This window comes from Chenopodium album, chromosome 8 (genome assembly GCF_948465745.1).
Source record: "Chenopodium album chromosome 8, dcCheAlbu1.1, whole genome shotgun sequence".
Lineage (NCBI taxonomy): Eukaryota > Viridiplantae > Streptophyta > Magnoliopsida > Caryophyllales > Amaranthaceae > Chenopodium > Chenopodium album.
In genome coordinates, this window is record NC_137841.1 from 72,709,129 (window position 1) to 72,722,184 (window position 13,056).

General features: G+C 37.4%; 2 protein-coding genes across 2 annotated transcripts; both read right to left on the bottom strand.

The window, feature by feature from the left end:
• Nucleotides 1–79: 79 nt before the first annotated feature.
• Nucleotides 80–1,941, bottom strand: LOC145556583 (membrane protein PM19L-like). Its single transcript, XM_081618236.1, has 2 exons — nucleotides 1,743–1,941; nucleotides 80–770 (listed from the first exon to the last, which is right to left on the bottom strand). The coding sequence occupies exons 1-2, from the start codon at nucleotides 1,873–1,875 to the stop codon at nucleotides 367–369; spliced, it is 537 nt and encodes a 178-aa protein (XP_081474362.1). The 5' UTR covers nucleotides 1,876–1,941; the 3' UTR covers nucleotides 80–366.
• A 4,565-nt stretch (nucleotides 1,942–6,506) lies between these two features.
• Nucleotides 6,507–9,884, bottom strand: LOC145642305 (RHOMBOID-like protein 9, chloroplastic). The gene is made up of 7 exons (XM_081693432.1): nucleotides 9,741–9,884; nucleotides 8,697–9,230; nucleotides 8,388–8,577; nucleotides 8,122–8,287; nucleotides 7,218–7,388; nucleotides 6,970–7,124; nucleotides 6,507–6,865 (listed from the first exon to the last, which is right to left on the bottom strand). The coding sequence occupies exons 2-7, from the start codon at nucleotides 9,184–9,186 to the stop codon at nucleotides 6,595–6,597; spliced, it is 1,443 nt and encodes a 480-aa protein (XP_081549558.1). The 5' UTR covers nucleotides 9,187–9,230; nucleotides 9,741–9,884; the 3' UTR covers nucleotides 6,507–6,594.
• Between the last annotated feature and the right edge of the window lie 3,172 nt (nucleotides 9,885–13,056).

Here is a 13,056-nt window from a genome sequence, read left to right on the forward strand (position 1 = left end):
AATCACACTGGAAAAAAAAAAAAAAATCCAATTCTAACAAATCAGACACAATTGTAATCTACCCTAACAAAACGACAACTTGTGAAATTAAGCACTAGGGTTTTTCAATTGACCTTCTTTAAGCTATGAAAAGAGTATCAGAAACTTTTTTTTTAAAGGTGAAATAAAAGACCCTACTGAACTGACACCTCTCACGGATTTAGCCAGCCCCTTACTATGGAATTACACAAAATATCAGTACATTGTAAAAGTACACTGGATTAGAAAAGGCAATCAAACTAGCTTAGTACCACAAGTATTGGCAATATCAAAGTTTCTAACAATATACAATTACGGAGTAAATGTCAAAAAAAAAAAAAAAAAAAATCAAGCAGAAGGAGGAGGTTCGCTTTCGGTAGTCTTTTGGGCTTCACGAGTTGAGCTTCCTGGGCCAGGCCCACCATGACATAGCCCATATCTCTGGTTAAAATGGCCCGCATAAAGTAAAATTATATACAACAAATGGATCAATGTAGAAGTTATTATGAATACTTCAAGTGTTTGCAAACGTTTCCCTCTATAACCACCTAGCCTCACCTCCTTCCAAGCTAACCCAAATGCCAAACCCGTTAGAGCCCATGAGATGACCGCGACAGAGGTGGCTGCTGCCATGCTTGACACCGACCATGATCGAAAGTGTGCAATGCCCACTATGACCGATGCGATCCCGGTGGTTCCGGCTAAGAGTGCAAACATTAACATGTAGTTTGTAGCCGCATTTCCACCTAACACTGTGACAAACAACTCTTATAATTAAAGCGTTTCATTTGTTTTTTAGAGCACTTTCTAACACATTATGTATATTGTGTTACACTAGAGAGGGTATATTGCTTATGATTTTATACATTAAGAATAAATTTATTAGATCATTAATTAATTATATGGTTAGAAGCAACAAGAGACATCTCTCAATTAATGTTAACGAGATTTGTGTTCAAGTCGTGCAACAAGAGACAATAATGTAAGCGAGATTTGTATTCATGTCATAGACCTGTATATATAACTCTCATAAACTTTATTAACAACTTGGTTGACATTTACATAAATTTAACTTATTACCGGTCCTTCAATTCCATTATTATAAATGTTTTTTAAGGGAAATTTCATTGTAAAATTCATTATAATATTTTTTTATTAATCCTTACAAAAGGTGGTTTAGATAATGAGTAAAAATTTTATTTTATATAGAAAAAACATTTGAAATTAACTTCTAAGTTCTAACTATATTCTTATCCGCACCGGTAGCCCAAAAATTAATAAATTTTGACTTAAAAGACATATTTTCAACTCGTATTTTTGTACGGATAACTAACAAAGTAATAAGCCATAAAAATTGAAGCAACTATTAATCCAAATTATAATCTAATAATAAAACTATGGGGGTTGTTAATTGGGAAAAGATATTAGACATAACATAGTTTTTAAATTGAAGGTAGCATAAAACGAAGTTATAGTAAGTATCAAAACTAGTAACGTTACAATTAAATTCGAATGAAAACAATATGAATATTGAATATAGAGCAAGTACTGAAAACGTATAAAATCATGATTGACGAACATAAGAGATAAAATCTTGATTCATGGAGCCGACTCCATCATTGAGACTATGTCTTATGATATATCATATTGAAATTGTAAAATAAATTTATATATCATCATGAAAGCATAGTTGCAATATATAGAAAGAAAAAGGTGAGACTTACAATGGTGATTTTGGTGACCATCGATATATTTGTTAAGGGACCAAGAAGCAAGGCTTAATATTATAAGATAGACTACCAAATCTACCACCAATATTGGCAACATAAACTTCCTTCCTAGCTTTCCATGCTCCATTTCTTATTTTAGCTTCTTCAAAATTATAACTAAATCACAAAAAGAGGAGAGAGAAAGAACTAACGGTGGATTTTGTCCTGATTTATTAGTTGTTATTTATTTATATCAAATTATTAAATTAAATAAAAAGAGGTGGGGGTGTTTTTGTACTTTACTTCTTTAATGAGATGGCAACTAAATGTGGAAGCTTCTTGATTTATCTTCCTTTGCTTTACTAAAAGAGTAAAGAGCACTTTGATTTCATTAAAAGAAAAGGAATATGATAAAATTCCGCTTAGCATTAGCATGTCCTAGAAGTGATTAATGCCTTCCTCTATAGTAAAAAAGTGAGATTAGTGCAATTTTGTGAAATATTTTGCAACTCTTATATATTCCAATCCCGGGTAGAAAAATTGTCGTGAATGGTTGAGGTGGTACATGTTTGTAGTGGTACTTTAAATGAACGTAATACATGTATGGAGCATTATTTAACGGTAACATCCTAAATTATTGTGGATTCATGATAGTGGCTTTTGGACTGTGGCTGGTTTGTGTAAATAAGCTAGGATGGTCTGAAATTAGATTTCTGGACTTAGGTTGGGTCATAGGCCCAAAGTCATAAATTTGTTGGATTTTTTGGTTTTTTGGGCTGGGTTTGGCAAGAGAAAAGCCCAATGAAACAGATTATTATGGACTGAATCTTCGATTTTTTTTGGAGTAGAGAGTCCAGCCCAATTTGAACCTTTTTTAGTGGTACATTTTTTTTCACTCACCTTGAGAAAAGAACTTGGCATCAAGAATGGTAGTAACTATTGGGTCAAAAAAAAAAAAAGAATGGTAGTAACTAGTAAGGCAAGCTATGTGCATATGTCAATTGGTTATGGTCAAGTTCACCCGGAGAATCGCCTCCTAATTCAATTTTTTTTCTCCCTCTAAAAGCTTAACGCCATTGAGACATAAGACAACAATCCATTGCTCACTCTATGTAGTAGCATTAGTTATAGACCTTGAGCTCTAAGAAACTAGACTTTAAGGGATAAGGTACGTTTAGAATTTTGCCTTAAACCTCGTTGCTTGGTCATAAACATGACGCTACATTGTCTCTACGGATAACAATTTGAACTTTCCCAGCCACCTTGATTTATATTGGTTAGGTTTTTTAAGACCACTGTTTTTCATTTAGAATCAATAGATGACAAGAAATGATTATGAGTAGCAATCTAGTCACGATTAACTTATAAGTATTGCCAAAATGAGATACGAGTAATTAACATATACTGTCACAAAACTCAGTCACGAATCACCTATATATATTTTTATAAACTCTGGAAAGAACGAAGACCCGGGCGTTCCCTACTCAGCGACGCGCTGCACTTCCTAGACCCGGGTGTAGTGATAAGTATGCAAGGGTTGCTAGGTCGTCGCCCAGAAGCGACGCGCCACATTGCCCGAGTGTGGTGTCAAATGAGCAAGGGCGTGCCATTGGGGCGTTCCCTACTGAGCGACGCGCTGCACTTCCCAGACCCGGGTGCAGTGATAAGTATGCAAGGGTTGCTAGGTCGTCGCCCAGAAGCGACGCGCCACATTGCCCGAGTGTGGTGTCAAATGAGCAAGGGCCTGGAGTTGGGACCAGGAGGGAGCGTGGGAGAAAGGAATTTAGTTTGCGGATTGGTTCTTGGAATGTGGGGTCTCTTACGGGAAAATCAGCAGAAGTGGTAGAAGTAATGAAGAGACGACGCGTGAACATCATGTGCCTCCAAGAGACAAGATGGACAGGAGAAGGAGTTCGAGGCTTGGTTTTGGGGTATAAGGTATGGTATGTTGGGCAAGAAACGAGCCACAGGACAAGGAATGGTGGAGCTAGGAACGGAGTTGGTGTGGTTCTCGATGAGAGGTTGGCAAAAGAGGTGATCGAGGTCTATCGGAAGAACGATAGGTTGATAAGGCTGAAGTTGCTATGTGGCAAGGAGATTGTGAATGTTATCAGTGCTTATGCTCCCCAAGTGGGTTTAGATGCGGAAGAGAAACGACAATTTTGGGAGGATCTAGACGAGGTGGTACAGGGTGTCCACCACTCAGAGAAGTTATATATTGGAGGGGATCTAAATGGGCACGTTGGGGCGAGCCAAGAGGGCTATGGGAGTGTCCATGGAGGCTTTGGGTATGGGCAGAGGGACGCCGGTGGTGAAGCTATTATGGATTTTGCCCAATCATATGATTTAATTTTGGCTAATACTTGGTTTAAGAAGAGGGATTCACACTTGATAACTTTTCGGAGTGGAGCAAATGCAACTCAAATAGACTTCCTGCTCACAAGGAGCATAGATAGACAAAGTTGCCTAAACTGTAAGGTTATCCCAGGGGAAAGTGTGGTCACCCAACACCGGCTATTGGTAATGACTATCCGTCTGAAAGAGAAGGCGAAGAAAAAAGTTAGACAAGAAGAACCGAGGATAAGATGGTGGACCCTAAGGGATGCAAAGGCTAAGGTTTTTACAGAAAAGGTAATTGAAGAAGCGGATTGGGATGGAGAGGTGGATCCGGACATGACTTGGTTACGAATGAAGAACTGTTTCCTAAGAGTGGCCAAAGAGGTCTTAGGGGAAGTAAGGGGAAGAACTTCGATACAGAGAGATACTTCGTGGTGGAATGAAGAGGTGAAAGCAGTAATTAAGCAAAAAAGGGAATGCTATCAAGCCTTAGGAAAATGTAGGAGTGATGAAACCTTTGCAGCGTATAAGGAGGCTAAGAGTAAGGCAAAGGCAGCTGTTCGTCAAGCGAAAGAAAAGGCATATCAGGAGGTTTATGAAAAACTTGATTCCAAGGAGGGAGAAAGGATCATTTATAAGATGGCAAAGAGAAGACAAGAGGCAAGGAAGGATATTGGCATGGTGAAGTGTGTCAAAGATAAGAACCAAATGGTCCTAGTGCAAGAGGAGGACATCAAGGACAGGTGGAAGGGGTACTTCGATGAATTATTTAATGGAAGTAATGGAGTTGTGATAGGAGATACCTCTGTGAGTGATGAAGAAATCAACATGGAGTATGTGCGAAGGATTAGGAGAGTAGAGGTGGAGATTGCACTGAGGAAGTTGAAACCTAAGAAGGCGGTTGGCCCTGATGGGGTACCGATAGAGGTGTGGAGGTGTTTGGGTAAGATTGGTATTGATTGGTTAACAAACCTTTTCAACAAGATATGGACGGCTACAAGGATCCCACAAGATTGGAGGAAGAGCACCTTGGTCCCGGTTTATAAAAACAAAGGAGACGCTCAAGATTGTTCTAACTACCGAGGAATTAAGCTTATGAGCCACACTATGAAGCTGTGGGAAAGGGTGATTGAACAAAGGTTGAGGGCATACACAAGCATTTCAGATAACCAATTTGGTTTTATGTCTGGGAGATCTACTATGGAGGCAATCCATTTGATAAGACAAATGATGGAGTTTTATAGGGTAAAGAAGAAAGATCTTCATATGGTCTTTATTGATTTAGAGAAGGCATATGACAAGGTGCCAAGAAAGATACTTTGGTGGGCAATGTTGAAGAAAGGTATCCCACGAAGGTATGTAGACCTAGTTAAGGATATGTATCGGGATGTGTCAACAAATGTGAGGACATGCGGAGGGTTGACAAAAGATTTCCCTATTACAATCGGATTGCATCAAGGGTCTGCATTAAGCCCTTTTCTTTTTGCAACGGTTCTAGATGAATTAACTAGACCATTTCAAGATGAGGTTCCATGGTGTATGTTGTTCGCGGATGATATCGTTTTGGTGGATGAGACTAAGGACGGGGTTAATGTTAAGTTGGAGCAATGGAGGCAAAGGTTGGAATCTAGAGGGTTTAAGCTAAGTCGGAGTAAGACTGAATATTTGGTATGTCGTTTTGGCACTCAGAGGGGGACAAGCAATGAAGTGGTGAGTTTGGATGGAAAGGATTTGACCATGAGTGAATGTTTTAAGTATCTTGGGTCGATCATCCAGAAGAATGGTGACATTGATCAAGACGTAACCCACAGAATTAAGTCAGGGTGGCTTAAATGGAGAGCGGCCACGGGAGTGTTATGCGACCGCAGCATTCCCCTACAGTTGAAGGGAAAATTCTACAGGACTGCCATAAGACCAGTGTTGCTCTATGGTACAGAATGTTGGGCTTCTAAGAAAGAGCATATTAAAAAGATGGAGGTTACGGAAATGCGCATGTTAAGGTGGATGTGTGGAAACACTTTAAGAGATAGAATCAGAAATGAGGTTATTCGCAAGAAAGTAGGTGTGGCAGACATTGCAGATAAATTAAGGGAAAATCGTCTGCGTTGGTTTGGACATGTAAGACGGAGACCCGTGGGTGCACCGGTGCGAAGAGTGGAAGAGTGGGATCATGGAGGGATTAAACGAGGAAGAGGGAGACCAAAAATGACTTGGTTGGAAGGAGTGAGGAAGGATATGAAGTGCATGGATTTACGTGAGGATGAAGTTTTGGATCGTAAGGGATGGAGGAGAAAGATTTATGTTGATGACTACACGGAATAATCATATTTGGTTCATGTTAGCCGACCCCACTTTTGGGATTAAGGCTTTGATTGATTGATTGATTGGAAAGAACGAAGAGATAAATGAGCGTTTGCACATAAAAGTATAGTACCATATCTATAAAGTAACACACTAACATTTTATTTATGTTACAGAACTGTATAGGTAACATATACATAGGTGCTATCTTACAGAAAAAGGAAGAAAATTACTCGATAATCTGGATAAGCTCTTCAAATTCCAGTTTATCAAGCGAAAGCTCAGCAATTAACAGCAAGGAGCTCAAAGCAGAAACAAAAATTGTGAAAATGAGAAAAGATTTACAGGGTTTAGCTGCTTGTGTGCTATTAAGTGTGATTTCGTCTTTCATCCCACTATTTCTTTCTTGCATGGCAGATGCTGGTGCATCATCTACTTGCACCACAGGACATGTTAAGTACCCGTATATGATTCCTGATACCGCTGCACCAAGACTTGTCCTGCCACAGTTAACAAATCGAGACTTTCAATTCAGATAATTGTTTTCTGACAAATTTTAGGCCTGTTGATGTGATCTACAGAGTTGAAGAACCAAGCAACTTACCAGTTGTCCACAGGTCCAAAGTTACCGAGAAAAAAGCTAAAAGCTGTAGCAATGACTGCCTTCTGAAACATACTATCAGACAGTTCCTTTGCAATTACATCTTTGTTTTGAATTTGATAAACGAGCCAAGCTCCAATGACAGCAAAAACTGGTCCCTAGAAATGGCGTACAAGACTTGGTAAGTCAGTAGCAGCAGCAATTGTTGACAGGAGTAAAGAAAAGGAAACAAAGAGGAACAAAATTCTTACTGATCCACCAACAGTGGCTTCTGATGTATGAAGGAAGCTTGAGAGGTTTCCTGAAATGCCTCCAAGAATGAATATCAGGAAGAATGTGAACGAGCCATATCCTTTGCAAACTTGAGGTCCGAAAGAAAGAAGCACCCATGAGCCAAGTGCAATGTGCAGAAGTCCTGAATGCTGCATACATCAACTGGTTTGGTTAATAGTATACATGTAAACTATCAGTCAATCAGTCATTGTTATCTATATGCTCCCTCCACCAGTCCCCTTGGTGTTAAATATCACAATCCGATTTCTCATAATTAAGAATGTGATATTTTGATGGTTGACTCCGGTCTTTCATGTCCCTATAACTTCATTGAATTATGGCATATTGAGAAATTTAGTCACAAACCATCACTATAGTAGAAAATGAGACCCAACTTTTTACGAACAATAACATTCTGAACCAATAAATGTAACATACAGGTAATTTCAGATGGATGGAATACCAATGATTTTATTAACATTCAGAGAGCAACCACTGCATTCTGCATTCTGAGCTCGATCTGGATATTAAACCAATAACTCGAGAGTTTTGATATTCTCAGGACTGTGCTCAGATTTTCATACATGAGGCCTAAAATTAATCTGAATAACCCTTTTTCTGCCTCCTATAGTTTCAGTCTTTCAGACTAAGCAGCATGATTTCTTTGAGAATCTTTATAATCAAATCAGTTAAATTACCCCTTTTTAAGGGACTAACTCTTTTCAACTAATTACTGGACTTCATTGAATCATAAGTTTTTTGACTGAATTGAAATAAGCCGAGTAAAAAAAAATGAGCAAACCTTAAATCTCTAATTTATGACATAGTTTCAATCAAACACAAAACAGAAAGGAACTACGAACCAAATGACTAATCGTGTACCAGAAACATTGGTGTGACAAGCCTCCACCATTGGCCAACCATGATCAGATCATTAACCTTGGCACCGTACATCAGGGGCAGCGAATAGAGGTTGTAGTCTGAACCTTTTACTGGACTAGCTATCTCAAACAAAAACACAGCTATATTTATTGACAGCAACGTACTTCTGCATGTAAGAAATTACAGAGAAATTGTTAATAAAAAAAAATAAAAAAGCAAATACTAAAGTAACAGAAAATTACAGCAGAATCTTAGCAGACAATTACATCAGGTATAGATTGCCACTCTCTTTCTCGTCATACATAGGAAATGATGCAGCCTTCCTGGCAATATTACTGCTTTTCTCAAACTCTTGTATTGCCATGCCTTTTATCTTTTTCATGCTCATAGAGTCATCAGACTTGCCTGATGCATTTCTGTCAGGAAAAGATGACAAACAATCTTCAGACTTTCCATCTGCAAGGAGAAGAAGACAGTAAGATTTCTCATTTTTTTCTGAAGATTCATAACTTTATGCAAGATACAAAGATACTGAAAACGCAACTACAACAATCAAGCCCTTAACTTTTAATTACCTTCTTTAACTGATTCAAAATACTTCTCGAGTAGTCCAAGTTCCTTCCTTGCTGACAGTTGACTGGTTTGATCATCCACATCAGAAACATCACTGTCATAATCCTGTGAAACCTGTTTAGCTTGGCTCTGAAGTTTCTCCAAGTATAATTCTAATGAACTCTTATGCTTATCCGTGAAATCGGACTCTGAGGCATAAAAAACAGGACTTAAAACATCCTTGCAGGGTGATCCTTGAGCACTACTAGCTTGGAAACACCTCTTTCCAAGATCATCTTCTGTTGAAAAACTAAACCTTCTACTCATCTTTGTCCTCGATTTACTCGAGATGTTATCTTTAGCTGGTAAAAGACTATTGTTTTTCATACTAATGTTGATAGGTGAAGCTGAAGACGAACACTTGAAACCGTCTTGAACAACATGGAACTCTGAACTGAATCTCCTGGACATAGGTAGTGGTGCAGCCATCCTCTTCGTTGATAAAGCATGCATATATCATTCGAAGCTCGAACACACTATCAAGTATCAATGGTTACCTAAACATTCATCAAAAGACATAGATAACTATGCAAGGTTAGTTAATAGTATAACTTCATAAATATGTTTCACCAAAATAAAAAATAACTTCATAAATATGTTCTATTCATACAAGGTATTTGAAATTTGACTGGTAACATGGGAATTTAAACTCAAAAGATCGAGTTTTTAAAAAATAAGATGATCTGATATGATTTTATTAACGCGTAAATCTAGTCAAATTTATCAAGTCTATTGTTTATGGCATATCCTGATATCCACCATGATTAACAATCAAATACCTTAGAACAACATAGTTATATTTAAATTAAACCATATTGGATAATTTAATTTCATGTAGATTATTATTATTATAATAATGATTTGTCATAGATGAAAATATGCTATGCAACATTAAACAGTACGGAGTAGATTTTATCAAAAAAAAGGACAGTCTAAGAATAGTAACTTAGAATATTCCTAAAAAAGATGTAATTATCATAGAAAACAGAAGAAATGATGTAGCATACCTTGTAAAATCATAGTACATGTGAGAGGGGGGGACAGAGGGAGTGAAGCTCAGAAGTACTAAAAAGGTTGTATTAATGGATTGTCTTAATCAAACAAAAATGAAACAGCTAAGGGATACATCCAATAAACTAAATCTTCTCTTATCCATGATGCCCTGTCGACTACCGCCACGTGTAATGGAATCAAATAATTTTCGAGTCTTAATGGCCAGACATTTTAGTAGGAGGGATATAATGATATTTCGTATTCAAATATCAAACTTTTTTAGGCAATATTGATGACTTTAAGAGTTCAAGGGCTCTATTTCATTTTATAATGGAGTATTTTATTTGTGTCATCGCGGATAATCTGATTTTGCTAATTACTTGTTAATTAGTCATTTTCTAAAACATTATAATTTAAAAAAATAAAAAAAAATCAATCATAATATATCTATCTATCAATTATCTATCTATTATATCTACTAAAAGGCTAAAAGCGAATAATCAATGACACTTGTCATTTTTCCTTCAAAAAAAAAAAAAAATACACTTGCATTGTCATTACTAGAGCTGTCAAAAGTTGACCCGACTCAAAATATCGACTCAAACCCGATAATTAATCGACACATCTGAACCCGAAAAAATGGTGACCCAAACCCGACCTAAAACCAACCCTAGACCCTGGTTGACCCGAGTATGTGAGACCCGAACATGAACTGATCTGGAGATGACCCGTACCGAATGTACGTAAACCGTAAATTATTGGTCTGAACCAAACCCGACTTGAACCGAAATTGACCCAAACCCGTTTTAACCCGTCAAAACCCGAATTTAACCCGACTTGTTACTAATCTGACCTGAATTCAACCCGACCCGTTCCTAACCCGACCCGAATTTAACCAAACCTGACCCGAAATCAACCCGACTTGTTATTGACCTGACCCAAATTCAACCCAACTTGTTATTGATCGGACCCAAATTTTACCAGACCTATTACTTACCCGACCCAAAAATTCAACCCGATCTGTTACTAACTCGACTTGAAATTAACACGACTTGTTATTGAACCAGCCTAAATTCAACCCAAATTGTTCCTGACCTGATTTCAAATCACCTAAAATGCAATTTAGACCGCCTTATTATTGTTGATTAAAGCATTTTGGCTAGGGAGACCAAGTCGAGCAAAAGAAAGGAACATCATCCTCAAATTTAAGATTTAAATATAGTATATATTTGTTGTAAGAGTTAAATCTCAATGCTTTTCGACACCGGGCCCTAAAACATTCGAAATTTATCAAAAAACGTGGATATTAGCTTTAAATTTTGGAATTTTTTTACTTTTTTTCGCCCGGATATATAAATTGCCGAAATGTTAACCATGGTCCCTAATACCCTCCAGAAGTCCAATCGGGTGGGTGGAAGTGTGGAACCATCCAATTTGCCTTTGAACGACCAATTTACTGGTTTACAACTAACTTACACCGATTTCCTTAATTCAAGCCTACCACGAACATTTATGACAACAAATAATGATCATAAAAGGTTCTAAACGATATTATATGACCACGAGATGTATTCCCTAGAACTTCAAGACTTTTCGACACCGGGCCCCGAAGACTTCAAAAATTCTCAAAAAGCGTGGATATAGCCTTCAATTTATGAATTTTTTGACTTTTTTCGCCCGGAAATAAAAATTGCTGATATGTTCACCATGGTCTCTAATACCCTCCGCGAGTCCAATTAAGTGGGTGGAACCATCCAATTTGCCTTTAAATGGTCAGTTTACCAGTTTACCACTTGTGCCGATTTCGTTAACTCAAATCTACCACAAACATTTATGACAACATATAATGATCATATATGGTTCCAAACGGCATTATATGACCCCAAGATGTATCCCTTATAAACTAAAGGCTTTTCGACACCGGGCCCCGAAACCTCCAAAATTTCTCAAAAAGCGTGGACATTAGCCTTCAATTTTGGAATTTTTTACTTTTATTTGCCCAGAAATAAAAATTGCCGAAATGTTTACCATGATCCCTAATACCATACGGGATTCCAATTGGGTGGGTGGAACCATCCTATTTGCCTTTAAACGGCCAATTTACCGGTTTACAAATTGCACCGATTTAATTAACTCAAGCCTACCACGAACATTTATGACAACATATAATGATCATATATGGTTCCAAACGGCATTATACGACCCGAGATGTATTCCATAAAATCTCAAAACTTTTCGACACCGGGTCTCAAAACATCCCAAATTTCTCAAAAAGCGTGGAGTTCAATTTTGGAATTTTTTTTACTTTTTTGGCCTGGAAAAAAAAAAATTGCCGAAATGTTTACCATGGTCCCTAATACCCTCCGGGAGTCCAATTGGGTGGGTGGAACCATCCAATTTGTCTTTAAACGACTAATTTACCGGTTTACAACTTGCACTGATTTCATTAACTCAAGCCTACCATGAACATTTATGACAACAAATAATGATCATATATAATTTCAAACGGAATTATATGACCCTGAGATATATCCCCTAGAATTTCAAAACTTTTCGACGCCGAGCCCCGAAACCTCTAAAATTTCTAAAAAAGTGTGAATATTAGCCTTTAATTTTGGAATTTTTTGACTTTTATTCGTCTGGAAATAAAAATTGCCGAAATGTTTATCATGGTCCTTAACACCCTCCGGTGGTCCAATTGGGTGAGTGGAACCATCCAATTTACCTTTAAACGACCAATTTACCGGTTTACAACTTGCACCGATTTCATTAACTCAAGCCTACCATGAACATTTATGACAACATATAATGATCATATATAACGGCATTGTATGACCCTGAGATATATCCCCTAGAATTCAAAAAATTTCGACACCGAGCCCCAAAACCTCTAAAATTTCTCAAAAAACGTGGATAGCCTTCAATTTTTGATTTTTTTTTTATTTTTTTCGCCTGAAAATAAAAATTGTCGAAATGTTTACCATGGTCTATAATACCCTCCGGTAGTCCAATTGATGCTTAATTGGATAGGTGGAAGCATCCAATTTGTCTTTAAACGACCAATTTACCGGTTTACAACTTGCACCGATTTCATTAATTCAAGCCTACCACAAACATTTATGACAACAAATAATGATTACATATGATTCTAAACGACATTATATGACCCTGGGATGTATTCCCTAGAATTTTAAGACTTTTAGACACCAGGCTCCGAAGACTCCAAAATTTCTAAAAAAGCCTTCAATTTTTGAATTTTTTTACTTTTTTCGCCTAAAAATAAAAATTGCCGAAATGTTTATCATGGTCCTTAATAACCTCTGGGGGTCC